This window comes from Peromyscus californicus, unplaced genomic scaffold (genome assembly GCF_007827085.1).
Source record: "Peromyscus californicus insignis strain IS unplaced genomic scaffold, ASM782708v3 Scaffold_6__1_contigs__length_162567912, whole genome shotgun sequence".
In the NCBI taxonomy this organism is placed as follows: domain Eukaryota; kingdom Metazoa; phylum Chordata; class Mammalia; order Rodentia; family Cricetidae; genus Peromyscus; species Peromyscus californicus.
Window position 1 is genome coordinate 134,361,557 of NW_026294584.1, and position 23,904 is coordinate 134,385,460.

General features: G+C 47.6%; 2 protein-coding genes across 7 annotated transcripts in view; one reads left to right on the top strand and one right to left on the bottom strand.

Annotated features, from left to right (window-relative positions):
- The window catches only part of Fbxl14 (F-box and leucine rich repeat protein 14), a 38,670-nt gene extending 16,777 nt beyond the window's left edge, over positions 1 to 21,893 (top strand). The window contains exons 2-5 of one of the 5 annotated variants that reach the window (XM_052719390.1): positions 10,562 to 10,667; positions 11,814 to 11,889; positions 12,737 to 12,863; positions 19,223 to 21,893. In XM_052719390.1, coding sequence (XP_052575350.1) covers positions 10,562 to 10,667; positions 11,814 to 11,889; positions 12,737 to 12,863; positions 19,223 to 19,423 — 510 coding nt within the window. In that variant the 3' untranslated portion in view covers positions 19,424 to 21,893. Of the gene's footprint in view, positions 1 to 10,561; positions 11,017 to 11,118; positions 11,312 to 11,813; positions 11,890 to 12,736; positions 12,864 to 15,103; positions 16,282 to 19,222 lie in introns of those variants that run through there. The other 4 variants (XM_052719391.1, XR_008214222.1, XM_052719393.1 and 1 more) reach the window with 4 other exon arrangements.
- Positions 1 to 23,904, bottom strand: part of Wnt5b (Wnt family member 5B) — a 109,161-nt gene that overhangs the window by 61,033 nt on the left and 24,224 nt on the right. The window lies entirely within an intron of this gene.

The window sequence follows — 23,904 nt, forward strand, 5'->3', positions numbered from 1 at the left end:
ATCTATGCTCTGTTTCCCGAATAGTGACAGTTGTCATTACTCTATTTGGTGGGCAATCTCAAAACCTATATATATATATATATATATATATATATATATATATATATATATATATATATATATATATATATATAAAACATATATATATATAATTTGGTTTTTCAAGATGGTTTCTCTGTGGAACAGCCCTAGATGTCCTGGAACTCACTCTGCAGACCAGGCTGGCCTCGAACTTACCGAAACCCACCTGCTTCTGCCTACCAAGTGCTGGGATTGAAGAGCCACTGCCCGGCTCTTACGTTTTATTTTGCCACAGTGCTAGAGGCAGAGTCCAAGGTCTGTGCTGAGCTACACCCTGGCTCCCACACCATTCAATTTTTATGCAAACATGTCTTCCTACCTAAGTCTGGTCTTTAGAATACACAGTGGGGCTGCAGAAATGGCTCAGCAGTTAAGAGCACTTACTCTTCGGAACACAGGTGGTTTAAAACCCAGCATTCCATGGCTAGTTACTACTGCCTGTAACTCCAGTTCTCCGGGCTCTGACATCCTCTTCTGGCCTCCACAGGTACCAGGCACACAAATGGCACACATCTACAAACTCACACAGGCTCATACACATATACATAAATCAGAAAAATCTTTAAAATTATATACAAATCACCATTTTTAAAATGGCATGGTGGTATGCTGCTACAGTCCCAGGTACTTAGGAGCCAAGACAGGCGAATTGTTCAGGCTACCCTGGACAACATAGCAAGAACCCACTTTTAAAAATAAATAATTCATCTTTAAGAAATCATACTGGACTCAAAATGCAGCTCTGGTAGAGAGAGCACCATTGATCACCAAGCACAAGACCCTGAGCCCATACCCAGCACCTCACACATACGCACAAGCACGCACACACACACACATACACACACACACACACACACACACACACACACACACACACATCTCATGTCTGCACCTGTGTGCATGCAGGCAGAATAAAAGTCAGAAGAAGAGGTAAAGACACTCCTTAGTCCTCACTTAACCCCACCCTTAATCTGAGGTGGCCTAGGCGATAGAGGGCTGGCCCTTCTTGGACCTAACTCCAGCTTTCAGTTTTAACATTAGGGAAGTGACCAGAGCCCTCCTGCTGACTCTGATAGAAGACTCTTTTTTAATTAATTATTTTATGTGTATAGTGTTTTACCTGCTCATGTATATTTGTGCCTGATGGTGTCCATAGAGGCCAGCAAAGGACACTGATCCCCTGGAACTGGAGTTATAGGTGATTGTGAGCCACCAAGTGGGTGCTGGGAATTGAACCAGAGACCTCTGGAAGATAACCACTGAGCCATCTTCTCAACCCTGAGGCTCTTTTCCTGATTTGTATGAGCTGACACAGTCCATTTGTCAACCACGGGCAAAGCCCCCATCTCTCGGGTACCCTGAGGGGATATCTCCCTCTTCAGATAGGCAGTGGAAGCCTGGTGGTACTGGGCTGGCTTCCTCAGGTACAGAGTCTCAGCTGCTCTCAAGAGCCTGCGTGGGTATCCCTCTGACATACACAGCAGGGCTGCCTTTTGATCATGCTGGTGTTCTTTACCAGCTAGATAATCAAAAGGGCTGAAGTTTGTGACTAACTTTTAAAAATTACAAATAGTGTATGTCTTACTTAAGGGTTCTGTTGCTGTGAAGAGACACCATGACCACAGCAGCTCTTATAAAGGACAACATTTAATTGGGGGCTGGCTTACAGTTCAGACCTTTAGTCCATTATCATCATGGTGGGACATGGTGGCACTCAGGCAGACATGGTGCTGGAGAAGGAGCTGAGAGTTCTACATCTTGATCCACAGGCAGCAGAAGTGAACTGTCCCACACTGGGCGTAGCTTGAACATATATGAGACCTCAAAGTCCGCCCCCACGGTGACATAGTTCCTCTAACAAGGCCACGTTTCCTGATAGTGCCATTTCCTATGGGCCAAGCATTCAAATACATGAGTCTATGGGAGTCACATCTGTTCAAACCACCACAGTGCAGATTCAAGGCTATTTTTCACTTAGTATTTGTTTGGCTGCAATTACAGGTGAGTGCACTCCCAAGAGCTTCAGCATAGTGCCTCCTGCTCTCTGCAGTGACCGAAGTCTGTCTTCTGCTGTGGGACAAGTGGGGCGACACTGTGAACTGCTCTGGGGCTGTGTTCCGATCTGGACACCCGGTGCTGCCCCTCCACGCCCCCCATACATGCCCCTGTGTTTTTGTTTACTTGGCTTTGTTTGTTTTTTCGGCGGTGAGGGGCACTGGGAATTGCTGCTTGTGTTTGAGGTTCTGAGGCAGGAAGGAGCCAGCCATTGGTTTACAGAGGCAGAAGTGGGGTTCACGGGCACACCCACACAGCATGCTAATGCGCCTCTCACTTCCTTTAACAGTGGCTGAGCAGTGACTCCCCCCCCCCCCCCCCCCCCCCCCCCCCCCCCCCCGTCCCTGCACTGTCCCTGTCACTTTATACTCCTTCAATGAAACACAAAACACAGGGAAGTGCTGGGGGGCTCACCAGGCCCCAGTGGACAACTCCAAACTCAAGTTCACCGAGATGGCCCTACCTAAATTCAGTGTGCGTGCGAGTGTGCATGCGTGCGTGCGTGCGTGCGTGCGTGTGTGTGTGTGTGTGTGTGTGTGTGTGTGTGTGTGTGTGTGCGCGTGCGCATGCGCGTGCGTATGCTGACAGCAGTGTACCAAATAAGGGGTGGGGGTTGAAAGTGACCAGAATGCATTATATACATGTAGGAAACTGTCAAGAAACAAATTTAATAAAAGCTCTTTAAAAAGATACTGGAAAGAGAGGGACTAAATAAACACACCGTGCCTCTCTACCCCATCGTTGGTCCTGCTAGGTTATTTTGGTGCGCCTGGCCTCTTCAAGAGGCCACCAGCTGGAAAGCTGCAGGGAGGCTGTGCCACCACAGGTCCTGAGTGCCAGAGGACCTTTGCTCCAAGTGATTTTATTTCATTTGTGAGAAGAAAAGGCAAGGCTGTAGATCTCTCCTGCTGTTCAAGGCCACTTAAATAAAAACAGGAGGCATCTGCTGGGTTGCATAGAAGCCAGGCATACATTTTCTCAGGTGCCTCTCAATGCTGACACACACATAAGCACACAGGGAAGTTCTTTCAGCTGCTTCCTTAGATGGGGCCTTTCCGTTGACGGTCTTGCCACGGGGAACAACTCACCCGACACTGTGATGGCTCCCCAGAAACCAAGCACAGACAGCTCCCTAGAGCTCACTTCAGCTTCCAATTGACACACAGGCAAAGCAAATGCACCCCACCCCACCCCCTCACGTGCTAATCTCCCACTGAGAAACCACATGGCAGAGGCAGGCAGCTCTCTAAGGATTTGAGGCCAGTCTGCTTTATTTAGCAAGTTCCAGGCCAGCCAAGGCTACACAGTGAGACCCTGACTCATAAACAACAACAAAACAACCTACCTTCACGATGCTTACACCATCAGATGTAGATCAGAGCACACAGCATGGACAAAGGCAATGTGTCTGGCCCAGAGAGGGCTGATGGGAGCCCTGGGGTCCTCAAGGGCTCCCGATGGGCACTTTCCAGGGTGGCATCAGCTGGAAGCTCTGGATTATTACTGACAGATGGGGAGGAGCACCCCCCAAGTGGCACTGTCTTGGTGTCCCCTCCTCCTGCCATTAGGTTGTTGCCCCGAGATCTACTCTGCACAGTGGACAGACACAGGACAGATGTGCACGATTTCTTTTTGTTCAACTCTTCAGCAGCATTTTGAGATTTCAAGGCTAAATAGAGAAACCCCAGTGAACAAAAGAGGACGACACCGCAGGAGATCTTTATTTTCATTTCCAACGAAGCTGTTTTTTTTATCCCTTGGGGCTTTATCTGTCCATATATGTCCATACAAAAATATTATTCTGAGAGTCCAGTCTGTCCACATGTGTTTGTACAGACTTTTAAAGGCAAGCAGGGATACTCTGGAGATACACTGACGGTGCATTTAGATATTTCCCATCTAGTTTAGGAGCGGCTTGTTTATTCACTACTGGCCAAGAGTACTTTGGAAATACACTATTGAGTTCATAAAAGAAGAAGAAGAAAATTATCCCCCTGCTTTTCCAGTGCATTCCTACAAAAACCTTCCCCGTTCAGGCTGAGAACCGCCTTACAACTGTTATATTAAGTAACCTACAAAACCCTGGGGCCTGAGTCTCAGCGGGGCTCCCAGTCAGGGCAAGGCGGGCTTCTGCTGACAGTGCATGGCATGGCCCTCTCCCCAAAGCTTCCTGCTTACACCCAATTGTTCAGGCAGGCAAGAGGCAGGACTTCAAAGCTTTGTGTGGCTTTATGCTTTGTTTCTGAATCCCTGATGCTCTGGGATCCTTGAAAAGGCTCGGAAAACTCCTTCAGCTTCTTAGCTGGGTGGCTGGGTTCTCTGTCCCCACATCCTCAGGTGCCTGCTCTGACACCAGCTTTAACTGACCCCAGATTCTCATCTGATCCACTGCTTTGCTAGGTGTGGTCTTTGAGTGGCCCACACAAGAATGACCTATGTACTTGTCAGATACGCATGGGGGGGGGGGGGGGCAAGGCTCACCACCCACTTATTCCTAGACGTTACTTACTAAAAATGCAGTTGGCTCACACTGCTAGCTTGCTTTAGAACTTTTATTCACTGCCTGTTTCATAAAGAGCAAAGTCCTAGTCCCTTGTGATGGGGACTCCAAGTCTCCTGTGTTGCCAAAGACTGCCAGGCGCCAGTCCCCTAAATTCCGGCCTCTTACCAGCTCTCTCTCTCTCTCTCTCTCTCTCTCTCTCTCTCTCTCTCTCTCTCTCTCTCTCTCTCTCACACACACACACACACACACACACACACACACACACACACACACACTTCACTTTTCTGTGTTCTTCCATTCATGTGCTGCGTCTGGCTTGGAAACTCTTCCCTCCCTGTGTGATAAGGGAACTTGCTCAAATGAACTCTAGGAAACCATCACTGTGTCGTCCTGCTCCCCACATGGCATCTGAGGCCACAGGCTGTCTTAGCACTTTGCACTCCCCTCTCTGAGTAGGAGGTACCTAGTCATGGGCAGGCGGGTGTGTGGTGTTCAGGGGACAAGCAGGAAAGTAGGCGCTGCCCATCTAAGAAACCTACCTCAGGGCTGGGAGGAGAGAGCAGAGAGCAAACCCTAGGGCCAGCTTCACGCGCATACAGCTTAGCAGGAAGAGAGCACTATGGGTAATTCCTAGCCCGTATGACAGTGCTTTATTTTGGAGTGTGTGTGGGTGTGTGTATGTGATAGAAGTTGACATTGATGTCTTCCTCAGTTGTTCTCTTATATGGAAACAGAGACTCGTTATGTAGACCAGGCTGGCCTCAAACCCACAGACATCCTCCTGCCTCAGTTTCCCAAGTGCTGAGATTAAAGGCATGGCCACCACACCCGGCTCCACCTTGTTTTAAATTAATTAATTCTGACATGAGATTTCTCATGAACTCACCGTTTCAACTAGACTGACTGGCCAGCAAGCCCCCAGGATCTACCTGCCTCTGCCATCAGTGCTGGGGTACAGAGCAGGCAGCTGTACCCCTCTTTCTAGGGGTCATAACTCAGGTTCTCCTGATTGCATGGGAAGCGCTTCACCCACTAGTCATCTCCCAGCCCCGTGATGGGTATTTTGAAAAGACAAGTATCTTGCTCTAACGGAACCCAAATCAGGAGGACCTCGTCTGGTCCAGGCATCAGAGAGCGCCCAGACAAAGCTAGGACTCACCTTTGTCCCAGAGCTGCTACTGGAAGGTTCTGGAGCTATTTCTTTAATATTTCTTTTTATTATTTTAAATTACGTATATTTGTGTGTGCCCGTGGGTAGTATTTGTGAGTGCAGGTGCCTGAGGATGCCAAAAGTGTCGGATTCCCCCTGGAGCTGGAGTTATAAGCAGTTGTGAGCTGCTTGAAGTGTGTGCTTGGGAACTAAACTTGGGCCTCTCTGCAAGAGCAGCAAGTACTTTTAGCCCCTGAGCCATCTCTCCAGCTCCTGAATCTATTTTCTTTTTTTTTTTGTTTTTTTTCGAGACAGAGTTTCTCTGTGTAGCTTTGCGCCTTTTCCTGGAAATCACTTGGTAGCCCAGGCTGGCCTCGAACTCACAGAGATCCGCCTGGCTCTGCCTCCCGAGTGCTGGGATTAAAGGCGTGTGCCACCTCCGCCCGGCTCGAATCTATTTTCTTAAGTGAAGTGTCACTGAATGCTAATGAGCAGTTCAGTCCAGATCTCTGGGTCTATACACTGAACCAGCAGACATTTCTGCTCACGGATTCTAGACATCTCAATCTAACATATGCCCACTAATTGTTTTTCCAAACCTTCACTCACCTGAATTTACAGTCTGCATAGAAAGTATTCCCTGGCTGGCTAAACAATAAATCTGGGATTTATGTATGACCCTGCATCAGGTCCAACCTTAAAGTCTCTACCCCCAGTCAACATCGCCACCCTAGAGACAAACTTCTAGACAGTCTTCAGGGGACACACTCAAACCACACAGGGAGTCCCAAGCCTGTCAACACTGCTTTACTGTATCACATGACACCATGGAATGAAAACTATATTTACAGCTGCCTCGCCATACAATTTTGAAAACAAAAGACGCCTCAGAAATATTAATGATTCAAATATCGATCTTTACACAAAGGAAAACAGTTTTGACTGATATGCAGAAATTTTGTTTTATTTTTATATGAGACATGGTCTCATGTAGCCTAGGCTAGCCTTGAGCTCACTATGTAGCTAAGGATGACCCTGATCCTCTTGTCTCTACTGCCCAAGTGTTGGGGTTACAGGCAGGCACCATCACACCCAGCCCCACTGGAATTTTCACATACAGTTTTACCCTCATTAGAATGTTCATGTTTTCGTGTGTGTGTGTGTGTGTGTGTGTGTGTGTGTGTGTGTGTGTGTGTGTGTGATCTATATTTTTACATGCAGGAATCTACGTACATACACAAAGTCCAGAGGACACTGAGTGCCCTGCTCTATCACTCCCCGCCTCATTCTTCTGAGACAAGGTCACTGACTAAATATGGAGCACTAGGCTGTAGCCTGCAAACCCCAGCAATCCTCCAGTTGCCAGCACTAGGGTGACAGGCACATGTGTGACCTGTCCTGTGTCACACATATGTATGTGTGACCATCTAGATTTTCATGTAGGTGTTGGCATCTGAACTCAGGTCCTCACCATTGCACAGCAAGTGGCCTTAACCACTGAGCCATCTCTCCACTCTTTATGTTTTCTTTATCTTGGTGACACAATGTTGCACTATACAGCCCTGGCTGGCCAGTAACTTGCTGAGTAGCCCAGGCTGGCCTCGAACTCACAGAGACCCCACCTGCCTTTGCCTCCCTAAGTGCTGGGATTAAACGTGTGTGCCACCACCACCCAGCGGGTCAAAACACCCTTGCGGGTCTAGGGAGATGACTCGGTCAGTAAAATACCTGCCATATTAGCGTAAGAGCCTGAGTTTGGACCCCCAGAACCCACAAAAAGAAAAAAAAGCTGGGCTCAGCATAGGAGAAGGCAGGGGCGATCCTAAGTTTCAAGTTCACTTCAAGACCGAAAAACCAAAGTTGAGGCGCAAGCAAGGCAGACACCCAGTGTCTAACTCTGGCCTCCACAGCTCCGTGCACACACATGTACATATACCACACACAAACACAAAGCAATAAACAAATGTCCCTGTGTTTGGAGAGGCACAGTATTTGTGTTGACACATGCCTGAATCCGATTTCAAAGGCGCGGAGGGAAGCTTTAAGGCAGAGAAATGTCTGTATTTTGATTAGAGTGGGTGACTTTACAAGGGAAGCTGTGGGCCGAATACAATTTGTCTCCTACAAACTCACATTGAAATATGATCCCTAATGTGACTGATGAGGGTGGTGCAATCTTGAGATGTTTGGGTTGGAAGGCTCTACCTCATGAAGTGATTGAAGCCAGTCCACAGACTACGCTAAGTCCCACGGAAGTGACTTCCTGAAGGACCCAGAGAAGCAGGGGAAGATCTGGGACACTCAGTACACCAGGCTCCGCTGATTCTTCCACGGCGATGACGGAGCCCTCAGCAGTGACTGAAGCGAGGCAGGGACAATCTTGCAGCGTTAACTTTACCAGCCAAAACAAGTCTATTAAAATCTCAGCATTGACTTAAAAGTCACCCTGGTAACTCCTGGGTGCGTGTCCCAAAGTAATCGTGCATGTGGAGGCCAGAGGGCAATGGAGGTGTCTTAGCTGCTCTCCACATTGGTTTTTAAGTGGGGTCTTTCAGTGAAACTGGAACTCACTGGTTGGCTAGAATGGCTGGCTAGGGACCACAGGTCTTTTCTACCGGTGGTCCTCCCCATCAGCACTGGGGGTATGACCCTGTCCTGCTTTTATGTGGGTTCTGGGAACTCACACTCAGAACTTCATGCTGTGTGGCAAACACTTTACTGTCTGAGATATCTCCCAGCCCACCAAGGTAGTGTCTCTCTCTCTCTCTCTCTCTCTCTCTCTCTCTCTCTCTCTCTCTCTCTCTCTCTGTGTGTGTGTGTGTGTGTGTGTGTGATGCAGGGTCTCTCTATGTATCCCTGGCTGGTCTGGAACTCACTATGTATACCAAGCTGGCCTCAAACGTGTCTCTGAGTGCTGAGCCCTGGGATAACAGGTATATGTCACTATGCCTAGCCATAGGAAATAATTATAAAGTTAAAAAAATACATACGACTGGGATATTGCAAGCTGCCTTGCTTGTCTGTTGTGTTAGGGGCGGGATCCAGAGCTTCAGGCAGTCAACACAGGTCTGATGACACACGCCTCACCTACCAACAACATAGCCAAGAGCCACACCTGCGGTGGGGATCCAAACAGATCTCTGCCTTACAAGAGGGACAACCCAAAATGTGAGCACTAGACCTTGAAAATCAAACCAAACCAGTCCCAGCCCTACACTCTGGTTTATTGTGGTATCCCTGCGGCAGTCCACAGCTACGTGCCTAGCTGCCACTTGGAGTTTTTAAGAACTCCCAATCTTAACTTAAAAAAATGGGGGGGATTAAGGAAAAATAATGAAGTGTATTTGTACAGGTATGTGCACCTGAGTACAGATATCCACAGAGGCCAGAGGCACTGGATCCCTTGGAGCTGGACTTACAGGCAGCTGTGAGCTATGGATGCTCATATGGATGCTTCCAACAGACCTAAGTCTCTCTCTCTCTCTCTCTCTCTCTCTCTCTCTCTCTCTCTCTCTGGTTTTTAGAGACAGGGTTGGTTTTGTGTGTGTGTGTGTGTGTGTGTGTGTGTGTGTGTGTAGCTTTGGAGCCTGTCCTGGAACTTGCTTTGTAGACCAGGCTGGCCTTGAACTCACAGAGATCCGCCTGCCTCTGCCTCCCGAGTGCTGGGATTAAAGGCGTGCGCCGCCGCCGCCAGCCGCCGCCGCCGCCGCCGCCGCCGCCGCCGCCGCCGCCGCCGCCGCCGCCCGCCGCCGCCGCCACCACCTGGCGACCTAAGTCTTCTAAGCCTTCTGCAACAGCCTCTGAGCTACGGATGTACCCCGTCCCCGCAATGTCTTTACTTTGGTTCAATGGTAAAATTGGTTGCTCTTCCATTTTATGATAAAACATGTTTGTAAAACCTTCATACAAAGAAACAAAACCACTTAGCTGGGGCGAACCTGCCCAAGTTAGTAGAAGACCCTACTGGTTTGTTTTTACTTTTACTGGAGAAAAATTAACTTGCTGTGCTTCACAATGACCCACTTAGCATGGCATTCACGGCTCAGACCGCAGAAAGAAACACCCGTGGTGAGATGCTGGCACCGTTCCTCATGGTCTCTGTTTAATGCAGGTGTGAGCTAACAGGCCATCTCACCCCCACCTAAGACTTCTACCCCGACTGTCAGTTTCGAGGACACAGATTATACTTGGAGGTCAGACTGAATGACAAGGCACCGGGGCCAGCACGCTGTTCCTTTCACCTGACAGGTGGATTTGTGCAAGCAGTTTGGGAGCCTTATGCATTCAGTACTTTGAGAATAGTCCCCATAATCACAGCCTACTAGAAATCGATTTGGGATGGACACGATGCAGATTGTATTCTACCCCTAGGGTTGAGAAAAATAAACTATGCAATTCAAGTTGGAAACAACTATCGCCATGTATAAACAGGATATGTTCAGGTCTATCTAAGCTATACGCAGGATCCTTTCCTACAGGAGTGGCTAAAGGGCTTTCCAGTTTAACAGTCACAGGACCGGCTAATGATTAGGAAGGTTATGGCATATTTAACTGACCACTGTTCTCGACCAGGAACAAAGTGGGCAAGGTGGAAGGAGCGGAGTTCTGAGGTAGCATGGGGCAGCCTGTACTTTGCCCTTACCATCACCGCCAGAACCACCCAGACACTAAGATCCATGTTCCTGGCACAAAGGCTTACAGAACATTCCCCGTACCCTAGAACTGACATGGGCGCGCTCCCTATTTAACCCCATTCCTCTTTCCCTTTGTAGCCAAACAACAAACTACTTATGACGGCTGCTGCATCCGGGGGAGATGGCAGTCACTCACCAACACAGTGTACCTCAACTCAGCTCGCAGCCGTAGCAGCTGCAGAAGGTACAGCTGTGCCCACCCCCCCTGTCCTGCCTCAGAGCCGGGGAACCACACTCCCACTGCCAGCTCCTGTGCCTCTGCTCACCTGAGAGGAACGGACGGAGCACCAGGAACGAACGCTCCCAGGAACATCACTCAACCAACGGTTGGCAGGCGCTGCCTGTGCAAACCCCAGCCCTGGGTCTCTTGGAGGTGTCCTACCCTGGACCGAAGGCTGGAGCTCCCCCAGCCCACAACCACCACCTGCTTCTGGCTCTCCCACCCTCCCCTGGCCGCCTTCCCTCCTGTCATCTCCCATTCCCACACCTCCCCTTGGTGTCAGAAGTCACCTACCTGCTGTGCCGTTCAGCAGGTTTGTAAAAAAACCTGTATTACTTACTTTTCCGTTGCTGTGAGAAAGCACCAAGTCCAGAAGCAACTTATGGAAGGAAGTTTATTTTGGCTTATGTTCCAGAGGGATAAGAGTCTACCACAGCGGGCAAGGCAGTAAGCTGCAGGCACAGAGGCTGGAGCAGGAAGCTGAGAGCCACACCCTCAACTTCAAACATGAAGCAGAGAGAGCACACTGGAAGTGGGGTGAAGCTATAAGATCTCAATCCCAGCCGGGCGGTGGTGGCGCACGCCTTTAATCCCAGCACTCGGGAGGCAGAGCCAGGCGGATCTCTGTGAGTTCAAGGCCAGCCTGGGCTACCAAGTGAGTTCCAGGAAAAGGCGCAAAGCTACACAGAGAAACCCTGTCTCGAAAGACAAAAACAAAAACAACAACAACAACAACAAAAAAGATCTCAATCCCACCTCCAGTAATGTTCTTCCTCCAGCAAGGCCACACCCCCAAAGACTCCCCAAATAGCACCACCCCCTGGGGACCAAGGTTTCAAATACATGCACTTATGGGGGACATTTCTCATTCAAACTACCACAAACCCAAACTAAGACCAGTATTCTCTGGGCAGGGTGCTGTACTAGCTGCGGTAGTTTCAATGAGGATGGCCCCCATAGGCTCATATATTTGAATACCTGATCCCTAGCTGATGGAACTGTTTGGGAAGAATTAGGAGGTGTGGCTTTGTTGGAAGAGATGTGTCACTGGGGGCTGGCTGACTATGATTCCCAGTGCTCGCTTTCTCTTTCTCTGCCTCCTACTTGCAGGTCGAGGTGTGAGCTCTCAGCTGTTCCTGCCACCATGCCTTTGCTCCACCATCATGGACTCTACCCCTCTGAAACCGTAAGCCCAAATTATATACTTTCTTTTATAAGTTGCCTTGGTCATGGTGTCTTATCATAGTAATGGAGAAGTAACTAAGACATTGGTCAAACCTGGGAAGGGCTAACCAGAAAGGAAAAGAGCCTTAACTTCAACTAAGCACACACACACACACACACACACACACACACACACACACACACACACACAAGCAAACACCAAACAGCAAGACTCTTAGAGTGAATTGCAATTAACTGTCAGTTCTTGCCTTAAGAACCCTTCTTTGCATAAGCAATTCTGGAGTCTGAGGAAAGGACCCCACCCCCATCCCAGACAGAGTTTCTCTATACACTCCTGGCTGTCTTGGAACTCACTCTGTAGATCAGACTGGCCTTGAACTCAGAGATCCTCCTGCCTCTGAATCACCCAACCCATGATGATCTGTTTCTTAATTGGTGTCTTTAGACTACCAGCATTCAAAGTGATTACTGATACAGTTTAAGTGTATAGAATACATCTTCCTTGCTATTACCCTTCCCTTTCCTAGTTCTTAAGTGGTTTATTTACTTATAATCTAAGCCCCAATTTTTTTTTTTTAATCTCAGTTCACTTTTAAATTCTATGTTGACTGACAGGTACGTACATGTACTTTCTGATGACATAATCCCAATTCCTCCTTCCTACTCTTTGTACAATTGCTGCCGCTCCTTTAGCTTATCCATACACATACACATATAAGTACAAAATATGCTCTTGCTATTATTATTTTTAATAAACTACCATCCTGTTATATCAATTACAATAAAAAGGATTTTATTTTACTTTGGTTTTTCCTTCTCTAATGTTCTGACCTATACTTTTCTTTTAGACTTACTTATTTTATCATTATGGACATGATGCCTGGTGCACACAGAGGAAAGAAGAGTGTAGCTGGAAGATTTCCTGTGTCCCAGCCAGCCGGCAGTCAGGACAAATCTCCTACTCGCGTCCCCCAAGTAAACACACAGAAGCTTATATTAATTAAAACTGCTCGGCCATTAGCTCAGGCTTATTACTGACTAGCTCTTACACTTAAACTCAGCCATTTCTGTTAATCTATATGTTGCCATGTGTTCTGTGGCTTTACCTGTGTGCCATTACATGTTGTTCCTTGTGCATCTAGCTGGCATCTCTCCCTGCCTTCTTCATGTCTCTCTTTGAATTTCCCACCTGCCTCTAAGCTGCATTGCCATAGGCCAAACAGCTTTATTTATCAACCAATCAGAGCAACACATATTCACAGTGTATAGAAAGACATTCCCCCCATCAGAAGGGGATGTCAAATCTCCTGGAAACAGAGCTAGGAATGGTTGTGAGACACCATATAGGTGTTGGGAACTCAACCAGTCCTGTACAAGAGCAACAACTGGTCTTAACTGCTGAGTTATCTCCCCACCCCAGAGACTTTGGACTTTTAAACAGATAGCATTTTTTAAAGATTGTGGGACTTTTCAAAGCTGTACTTGGGGATAAACAAGAAAGGAAAGTTAATAGTTTATAGTGGTACATTTATGTGTCAAGTTGACATGAGTCAGTTATCCTGGTTAGTTTTTGTCAACTTGATACAAACTAAAGACACCTGAGGAGAGGGAACCTCAACTAAGGAATTTCTTCCACTAGACTGGCCCACGAGCATGTCTGTCAGACATTTTATTAATTAATGATTGATACCCGAGGAGCCAGCCCGCCATGGGTGGAGCCATACCTGGGCAGATGGTCTTGGGTTGCATAGGAAAGCAAGCTGACAAGCCACAGGAAGAAGGCCAGTCAAATTTCCTCCATGGTCCCACTTCTGCTCATGACTGTGTTCCTGCCCTGGTTGCCCTCTGTGACAGACTGTGACACAGAAGTGTAAGCCAAATAAACCTTTTCCTTCCCAAGTTGCTTTTGGTTGGTGTTTTATCACAGCCACAGAGAAGCAAACTAATACAGCTGTCAACCACCTGGGCAGGAGACCACTCCTCAGGAAGGCTGACTCACCTAAAGCCATGATGGGAGGAATAATTACCCTCTTTTCTTTCCCTAAACCCTGTCTTCAGCTACTGTCACTTACGGAGCTGCTATGCAGCTCTGCTAAGCCTGTCCACTTAACTCAGAAAGTGTAACATTCCCTTTTCTATCTTTTTTGAAACAGGGTCTCACTATATAACCCTGGTTGGCCAGAAACTCCTTTTGTAGACCAGGCTGGCCTTAGACTCACAGAACTGCCTGCTTCTGCCCTTTGAGTCCTGGGCTTGGGCCACCACATTCCTCCTCCTCCTCCTCCTCCTCCTTCTGCTCCTCCTCCTCCTCTTCTTCCTTCTTCCTTCTCCTCCTCCTTTTTTTTTTTGGATACTAGCCAAAGTCTAAACCTATGTTTTCTCTGAAGCTGCCCTACCTTAGAAATGTATTGCTGCTATGTGCCTGCTTGCTGGCCTGACTCAAAAGGCATGGCTACCTGCCTTCCTCTTCTCCATATCTCTCCTCCCTGCAGCTACTGGGACGTACAGACTGCTCAATCTGTTGTTTTCTCCCCAACCCTAATAATAAAATTGTCTGCAAGCATCCTACTAACTCCTGCTTTAAATCACGTTATTAACAAGACTAAGAACCCAAAGGAGAAACTGATTTCCACAGTAACACAGCTCCACATAGGTCACCCCTATGTTTCAGGTAATTTTTTTTTGAGACATGTAGACCAGGCTGTCCTGGAAGACATCACAGAGATCTACCTGCCTCTGCCTCCCAAGTGCCAGGATTAAAGGTGTGGTGCCATGATGCCTGGCCTCCTGGTAACACTTTTTGGGGGGTAACACGTTTGAGTGCTAAGATTGGGATTTGAGCATCTACCCTGCTTAAACTTCAACTTGAACTTCCTGAGTCAATGGTTTTGTGCCTGACATTGTCTTGCAGAAATTCTCAGTCATTGTTGTTTCAAATATTTCTTCTCCCTTTCACGTCCTTCTGGTGTCCCTGTTACACATGTCATTACATCTACTGTGCTTGTCTCAAAGTTCTTTATTAGTGGGGAATTTGAGACAGGGTCTGACTATGTAGCCTTGCCTGGAACTCGCTCTGTAGACCAGGCTGACCTCAAACTCAGAGATCCGCCTGGCTCTGCCTCCCGAGTGCTGGGATTAAAGGTGTGCACCACCACACCTAGCAGGCTCATAGTTCTTACTCTCATCTCTTTATCCCAAATCCTTTTTCCTCCTAGGTTTTCAGCTTTGGAGGTTTCCACTGGTGCACCCCGAACCCAGAGATGTTCCGTAACTGCGTCCGTCGAGGGCTATCCTTGCTTCTGCTAAGTGATTTTGCTCTCTAGTGTTTCTTGTTTCTCTCTCACACATTGCTCATCTGTCCTTACAAGCTGCCCACTTTTCCATTAGAGCCCTAGCACATTAGCCATAGTTTTCAATTCCCAGTCTGTTAGAGCCAACATCCCCGCTACGCCGAGTCTGCCTTTGGTCTTTGCTCCGTCTCATTATTTGCATTTTAGTACGTCTTGCGTTTTTTCTTCGTAGCCAGACATGACTGATGTCTTGGTCCATTTCCTATTGCTAGAGCAGAATATCTGCAGCTGAGTAATTTATAAAGGAAATAAATTTCTTCCGGTTCAAGTGTCTAGAGGCTGGGATGTCAACGATTGGGTAGCCGAATCTGGTGAGGTTTTTCTTGCTTCCTTCATGGCGGAAAGCAGAACAAGAGAGCACACACAGAAGCCAGAACAAAGAGTGGGCAGGCGCCTCACTCTGGCATCCGGGCACTTGCAGACCTGTCTTTTGTTTTGGTTTCAGCTAAGACGCTTGTGGAAAACCAGCCAACGCCACACAGCCACTTTCTTTTAGGGGACTTAGAGTACATTTGGCTCCTTATAATGTTGGACTGAGCATGCCCACAATGCTTATAACCACCATATTTCCTTCTTGAACTACGGCCTTAAGTTGAGCATGCTCAGGCATATGCCTACCACTAATGTACTTTTCCACAAAGGTTCCCAAATAAAAATCCCCACACTTCCTCTCCTCGGAGAAGCACTACTTTTGAAGGGGTCCCAGTGTTCTCTTCACTTGCTGTATGTAGTTAAGAAATCTTTCTCCACTCTCTTCTCCTGGATGAGCTTCTGGGTTTTGAACTTGCTAAAATGCATTTGCGTAGGGACATAAGACCTGCATGACCTGCTTTTTGGGAGCTAATCTCTTGCTCTGTGAGAGCAAGAACACATAGGGAAAGGCATTATTACCCTGTGGCATCTGCTCCCAGGACCCACCTCCCACCACTGCCCACACTGAGGAGTTAAAATCCCAGCATAAGAATTTGAGGAGGTGTGGTAGTATGAAATGAGAAATGTCCCTCTTAGGCACGTGTATTTGAATACTTGGTCCTTAGTTGGTGACACTGTTTGCAGGGGTGGAGGGTCCAGGGTGGAGGGGCCGGGTGGAGGGTCTGGGGTGAGGGGTGGGGATGGAACCTCTAGAAGATAGCTTTGCTGAAGAAGGAACATTACTAGGGGGTGGGTTTTGAGAGTCCACAGTCTTTTTCCACTTCCAGTTTGTTCTCTCTGCTTTGACTTTGCCACTGAAGATGCTCAGCTTCCTGCTCTGTTCTCCCTGACCATGATGGACTCTCCCTCTGGGAGCATAAGCCAAAACAAACTCTGTGTAAGCGGCTTTGGTCATGGTGTTTTATCAGAGCAGCCGACGGTAACTAATACAGAACACACTCAAACACTGCTGCAAACAGGCCTTCAGTAACATGGTGGTATGTGTAAGGTGGGGAGCCGGGGCTCGGTGGGAAGATGGGGAGGAACAGTCCATATTCCTAAGATGAGATCTCAGTGTTTTGGTAAGCCTGTGCCCTGGACTGTGAATGCTTTGCAGTACTTGTTGGGGGGATGGAGTTGTGACTTCCAAGCTCTTTAGATGCTGGATAAGAAATGACACATTCTACCCTTTCATCTTAAATATGTACACACACACACACACACACACACACACACACACACACACACACACACACAAAGAATGGTGAGAAAGTAAGATATAATTACACCATGATAGCTGCACACAAGGAATTCACAATTCCCCTAAGAAAACACATCTGGATGACCTGCCTCCTCATTCCCCTTGAAACATGGGAAGGACTCTGTATTTCCTACCCTGTTCCTCCCCTGGAACGATTTCTATCACTTGACAAATCATTACTGCTCGTTAATAATGTCTGCTGAGCTCCCAGATGTGAAGAGAATTCACTGTGCATTCCACAGATGGACTTCCTTCCCCAGTGGGGCTCTTCCCATCGGAACAGGAACTGAGGAATCTATGTGGCCCTCTTACTCGGGTCTGCGGCTGGGTTTCTTATGGAGACTCTCTCTTTCTGGTCCAGAGGAGTCATTTTCTACTTTTACGAACTGGGTTGGATCATTTCACTTCCATGAGTCAGGGAATACTTTATGAAAGACGAAGAATTAAAGAGGCCTTGGGGCGGTGACGGAAGGAAGTGGAAAAGCAAGCATATGACAGCGGCCGGGCAGCCAGGCCAAGCCTCTCCAGGCTGGGAGAACATTTAAGGAAGTGATTTAGTCAGTCTGGTTGGGAAGGTGGGAGACTTTCTGTGGTGATCAGGGAAGAGTTGCTGGGACATGTCAAGAAGAGGCCAGACTAAACGAGAAAGGAGGCCTATTTAGGCTCCGATTTTCTCTACCAAAGTCTTCTGCCAACCTTCCTCCAGCTCCTGAAGAGCTCTGACTGTCCGTGTGTAGGTCAAGGGCACCACTAAGCACCCTCCCCGTTGCCTCAGAGGCCCTTTTTGGCTGTGCTCTTCTAACGGGCCCACCAGACCTGGGAACAGTGCTATCTCATCTAGTAGTTCTCAGCTTCCCCCCAAAACTGAAATCATCTTTTCCCACATAATCATGTTTTGACATAAAAGGAGCAAAAACACTTAGGCAGCTGAATGTTGGGGAGAGGAAGGGATCTCTACTCTCTGTTAAGTAAGAACTGTCTCAAAGTTCACAAAAGCTCTACTCTGCCAGGGATGGTGTTTTAGGTGACTGAGGCAAGAGGGTCACAGGTTCAAGGCCAGTACGGGCTACACAGAAGGACCATGTGTAGACAAAATCCCTATGCTTCACTTCACCCCTGTCTTGACAAGCACACAAAGAGGTCACATAAACTGTCAGGGCCACAGAGCTGGGGACAAAGCTTATATTAGGGTGCAGGTTGAGACAGGGTTTCACTGTGTAACAGCCCTGGCTGTCATGGAACTCGCTCTGTAGACCAGACTGGCCTTGAACTCACAGAGATCTACCTGCCTCTGCCTCCTGAGAGCTGGGATCAAAGGTGTGTGCCACCACCATCTGGCTTTAAACCTAGTTTTTGATGTTTATTCCTTCATTCTCTCTACTATAATACCCTGTCCCTGAGGATGCCCTCTGAGTTCATGGAACTACAATGTGGCAATGGTAAGCCACAAAAATGACTGACTCAGTGCTTTCCCTAATGATGCCACCCACTTCCCGAGAAGGAGAGGGTCAGTTCTTTGTGCCACATTAGCTCCAACTGAGACCTCTGAATTTCTCTTGGCAGAGTAATATAGGTCAGATTCCATTAAGCTCATATCACTACAATGAAGATCTGTCTTTCTTATAAAAATGCAAACACAGCTATGATCTACCAACTGCAGTGAGACTTAATGAGCCAGAGTTTAACAGTGCACTAGATGAGAATGTGATGGTGCTTGGGATTTTGTGGTGCAATTTGGTCTATATCGTACCTATTCGTCTTGTGAATCAATAATTCAATGCCTGATGGCTTCCAAATTACTCACTGTAAATGTGGTTGTATATCATAAAGCCCAACACTATGATACCCCTATCCCAGAACCACTGTGGAGCATCCCACTCCATCAAGTTACTGTTCGGGTAGTGAGTTCTGATGCGGTTTGTTAGGCTGCTGACACCGAGGAGGAGAGGGGACCGGCACAGAGTAGGTCTCAGAGCTCCTAAGTTCACCCACGGTCTCGGATTGCGCTCCAGGAGGGGCTCTGTGCTCACTGTCTCCTAGGCATGGTGTTATTTCTATGACCAGAGTCCTCGTTAGAGCAATTCTGTTTAAGACCCTTTAAAACAAGGCATATTAGCTAGGCATTTGTCACCTTGACACAAACTAGAGTCACTTGGGAAGAGGGACTCTTAATCAAGAAAATTCCTCCATGTTATTGGCTTGCAGGCAAGTCTGTCGGGCATTCTCTTGATTAATGATTGATATGTGGGGGCCCTGGGCTCATGCCACTGTGGGTGGTGCCAACCCTGAGAAGGTGGTCCTGAATTTTCTAGGAAAGCAGGCTGAGAGCAAGCCGTCGGGGACAAGCCAGTAAGCAGCCTCCCTCTCTGGCATCTGCATCAGCTCCTGCATCCACGTTCCTGGCCTGTGGAGTTCCTGTCTGTCTTCCCTCACCAATGGACTGTTACCTGAAGTACAAGACAAACCTTTCCTCTCCACATTGCTTTTTGTCAGTGTTTTTATCGGAGCAATAGAAACCCTAAGACAGGAGGAAAGCCACATGAGAGTTTGAAGCGAATGTATGTACATCTCTGAAAGATTCCGGGGTAAAGTGGAGGCAGGTTGGGGTGAGCATTTCTCCGACAGGCCCACACCGTTGAGTTGAGATTGATTAAGGAAGCAGCCACAGGCACAAGGCCACCAGGAATGAGGAACACATCTACCTGGAACACAAACTCAGGACCAAGATCCAAGAAAAACATCAAACTGCAAAGAGCACTTCAGATGATAAAGGTGATACTGTCTCCGAGATGGGGCCACTTAGGTCTCTTCTCATGCCCGACAGCTGGGACCGCAGCCACTTCTCAGGGCCTGGGTCCTTGGCACGCAATGCCTCTTAGGGTGATGGAACCAAGTGCTGTGTGAGTCTTCTGAGTAGGAGACCAGGCATAGGGCCAAATCACACCTCCCCTTCCCCAGGACTCTCAAACACCAACCCCAGCTTGAAGCCTGGTGTTAGGACAATTCGTGCTAGGGGACTCTGAAGCCTGCTTGCCCTCACCCACTCTGGCACTTCTGCCCCACAAAAGGGAGGGGATTTAAGAGCATTGAAGAAACAAGAGAGAGAAGATGAAACACTTGCAAAGCTTTGCTAGGATGCCATTGCACGCATGTCAGTGTGCCCGAGTGAGAAGGCTGGGTGTTCCTCGGGGTAAATACTTCAGCCCCACAGCTCTGTGTATCATGTGACACAGCAGCGAGGCTAAGTCAGAATTGAGAAAGAACTAATAGAGGCTCCTAAACATTTCAGACCCTCAACGCCTTCGCAGTACACATGGCCTCTGAATGACCTAGTGCTTGTGGAGGCTAACTGGACACTGAGCACACTCACTCTACAGCTCCATAGGAAGAGCACTGGGCTTTGAACTCAAGCCACGCCAGCTGGGGGACTCCGTGACAGCACTTGCTTAGCGAGCAGAAGACTCTGAACTTGATCCCCAACACTCAAAGAAATAAACAGTTCCGTTGAAGATCTGCTGTATAGCACGGGGGATGTCACTTCTGTGTCCTTGTCTCCAGGAAGGGAATATGGAAGCCTACCTTCGCAAGGTTGTGGTTAGATTATATGGAGCCAGGAGGTGCCCGGCAAGCACCCAAGACAGTAGCTAGTGGATGCTTCACCCGAGCAGACATCACCAGTGAGGATCCTCACGACCTACGGTACTGTACTTGGCTCAGCTCTGCCCATGCGGGAGTCACTAAGTGGAGCACCACTTGTCAGGTGTCAAACTGTGAGGCACTCAGTCCTGCTTAGATCCAAGATGCCTAAATCTGACTGAGAACCACATACTATGCTCATGATGGGAAAACCATTCAATAATGCTGTGGGATTAATGGTTCTCATATTTAGCTATATATCAGAATTGTCTGGACAAGACTCTCTATGGATCTGTTAGGAGTTTTCAAATGTTCACAAGTTTTAAAATGCAGATGTCTTCAACGTGGTGCATCTGTGAAAATGACTTTTATCATTTGTTTATCCAAATGGAGTACCTGACAGTGTCAACGATACCCCTAAGCCCTAAGAACAAAAAGGGAAAAGACAGTGCTGGCCAAGGTCCTTAACCGATGTGGTTACAACCCCGCACCGTGATGGGGCCAGTGCTAAGAGAAATGCTAAAGGACCAGCGAGCGGAAAGAGACTGGAGAAGATGCTGAAGGCAAGGGAGACAGAGCTGTCAGGAGAGCATTGCATCTTCCAAGAAGGATGTGCAGACACTGTAGCTTCCAGTTCTTCTGAATGCAAATCTCACTTGGGAACTGTGCCTTGCAGAGACAACCAGGTTATAACACCGTTATTCGGTGGGACCTGACTCAGAATGACCAGTATTTTAAACCACAGACAAGTGAGGAGTTTGGAGCAATGGCTCAGCAGTTAAGAGTACCCTGTTCTTCCAGAGGACCTGTGTTTGGTTCTTAGCACCCATGTGGTGGCTTACAAGCCCCTGTAACTCCAATTCCAGGGGACCCTACGCTCTCTTCTGGCCTCTGACCTCTGAATGAAGACACAGATGGGCACACGGGAGCATGATGGTAGAGACGCTGGAGGAGCACCATATGAAGGTGGTGGGGTGAAACAAATGATTACAGGCCACCGTGCCCAAGATGGCCAGGCAGACTCAGAGGAAAGGGGCCCTGGGTGGATAGGTGGCCCTCATGGTCCTTGGCAGGAACAACACCACTACCACCTTGCTCTTGGATCTCTAGTTTCCAGTACTGACAACGAGGCAACAAACTCCGAGACCTGGAGCCACCAGTTTGTGGTACTTTGGTGTGTAGTGTAAAAGTGAAGACACCAGAGATCATACTCAGCCTACTGGATTAGGGGACTAACTAACAAGAATGGTGCTCACAGCAAGTGCTCAGTCAGTGTTCACTGAGACGTGAACAAGGGGATGCTGGGGGAAAGGAGGGGGAAAGATGGAATTCCCACGTTCCAAACGTTTTTAAACAAGAGAGGTACTTTATTTTTAATTATGTGTATTGGTGTGCATTCATGTGTGGGTATATGCATGTAAGTGCAGGTGTCCCCAGAGACATGGACCCTGGGAGCTGGAGTTACAGGCTGCTGTGAGCCTCCTGACATGGGTGCTGGTGACGAGACTTGGGTCCTCCAGAAGATCAGCAGGCATTCTTAATCACTGAGCCATCTATCCAGCCCCCTCCTTGTCCTAAAGTTTGAACATGTTAACACACCTTTTCTTATCAAATTTCCCATTTTTCTCATCTCTCTGATCCATTTTTTTTTTTCCTCTCACTATAGAACTGATGAGAGCAGTGAACACCAATGTGACAAAGACTGAACGCTCTCCTGCCTTGGAATTTTCTTTGCCAAACAAATTAGCTCATTCCTTTAAATTCAGTATCACTCAAGTTCTCAGGACATAGGCAGAATGGAGCCAGAAACTTTGCCAGAATACCACAGGAATAGTGCCTAGACAGTTCCCGATATTCCCTGCTCCCCTCGGAAGCCTCATGACCTAGGCCTCCACTACTAGCGTTTTTCTCAGCATTCTTGCCTTCTAATCACCCACCAGAATGGTCCATTAATTTCTGTTTGAAGTATGGTGGGGTTTTTGTGGCCCACAACTGCAAACCTTCCCATAATTTCTTCTGAAAACTAGCTCCAAAGGCCTGAGAACCACACGGACAGGTTTATCACAGCAACAACCCCACTCCTGGTACCAATTTTCTAGATTAGTTTCAATCCTTGTTGCCAGATAAATATCTGATAAGAAGAGACTTAAGGGAAGATGGCTTACTTTTGCTTACAGTTTAAAGGGATACGGTCCATCGTGGGGAGGGAATCATAGCAGCAGAGGCTTGAGGTAGCTCATCATATTGCATTTAAGTCAGAAAAGAAATGCTGATGAATGCTATTGCTCAGCTGGCTTTTTACTTACTATTTAGTCCAGCACTTAGGATGGGTCTTCCTACCTAATTAACCTAGTCTAGAAAATAAATCTCTCACAGCCATGCTCAGAAATTTGTCTCCAGGGTGATTCTATATTCAGTCAAGTTGACAATCAATATAAACTACCACAGTGAAGAATATCGTGCCCTTCTGTGTGGTGGTAGAGGCAGAGGCAGGTGGGTCTCTGTGAGTTTGAGGCCAGCCTGGTCTACAGAGTGAGCTCCAGGACAGCCAGAGCTTCTCAGAGAAACCCTGTGTTAAAAAAACAAAAACAAAAGCAACAACAAAAAAATACCATGCTCTAATTAAGAGGCTCAGAAAGGCAGACTTTAGCATTCAGTTTTATGCAGAAAATCAGTTGCACAGACTTGGATTCTGATTCTGGAGATGTAGTCATTCATTCCATCCAGCTTTGAGCTAGAAACACAGTCACCCAGGCTCTTACAGTAGGGTAAGGAGACAGACACAAGCAGGTAGCTTAGAAATATATTATGAGGCTGGGAATGCATCCCAGGGGTAGAATACCTGTCTAGCAGGCAAAAGGCCCTGAAATTGATCCCCAGCACTGGAAATGTTTATATATATATTTAAGATCCTAATTAGGGAAAAAATTTAAAATCCAACAATATACAAGTTAATTAAAAAAGTACAATCCAGCCCTTCCCAATATGTCCAGAAAGTGAAGCACAGCGCTGAAAAATATTCTAGATTTTTGGATTATGGGAGGTATGGGGAATTGAACTTGGAATTTCATCCATGCTAGGCAAAGGCTGCATTTCCAGCCTTGTTTTATGTTATTGTTGACCCTTAAGATTGTTGCCAGGCATGGTGGTGCACACTAGTAATCTCAGCACTGGGGAGGCTGAGGCAGGAAAAATGTTGGGAATTCAAGACCACCTGGCTACAACGTGAATTCAAGGTCACCAAGGATTACATAGTAAAAAACTGTCTAAAACAAACAAAATCGACCTTTCATGTTGTTTGCTACGTTAGGTTTTGAAGTGGGAAACTATTATTCAATGGGAAATCTACCCCACCTCT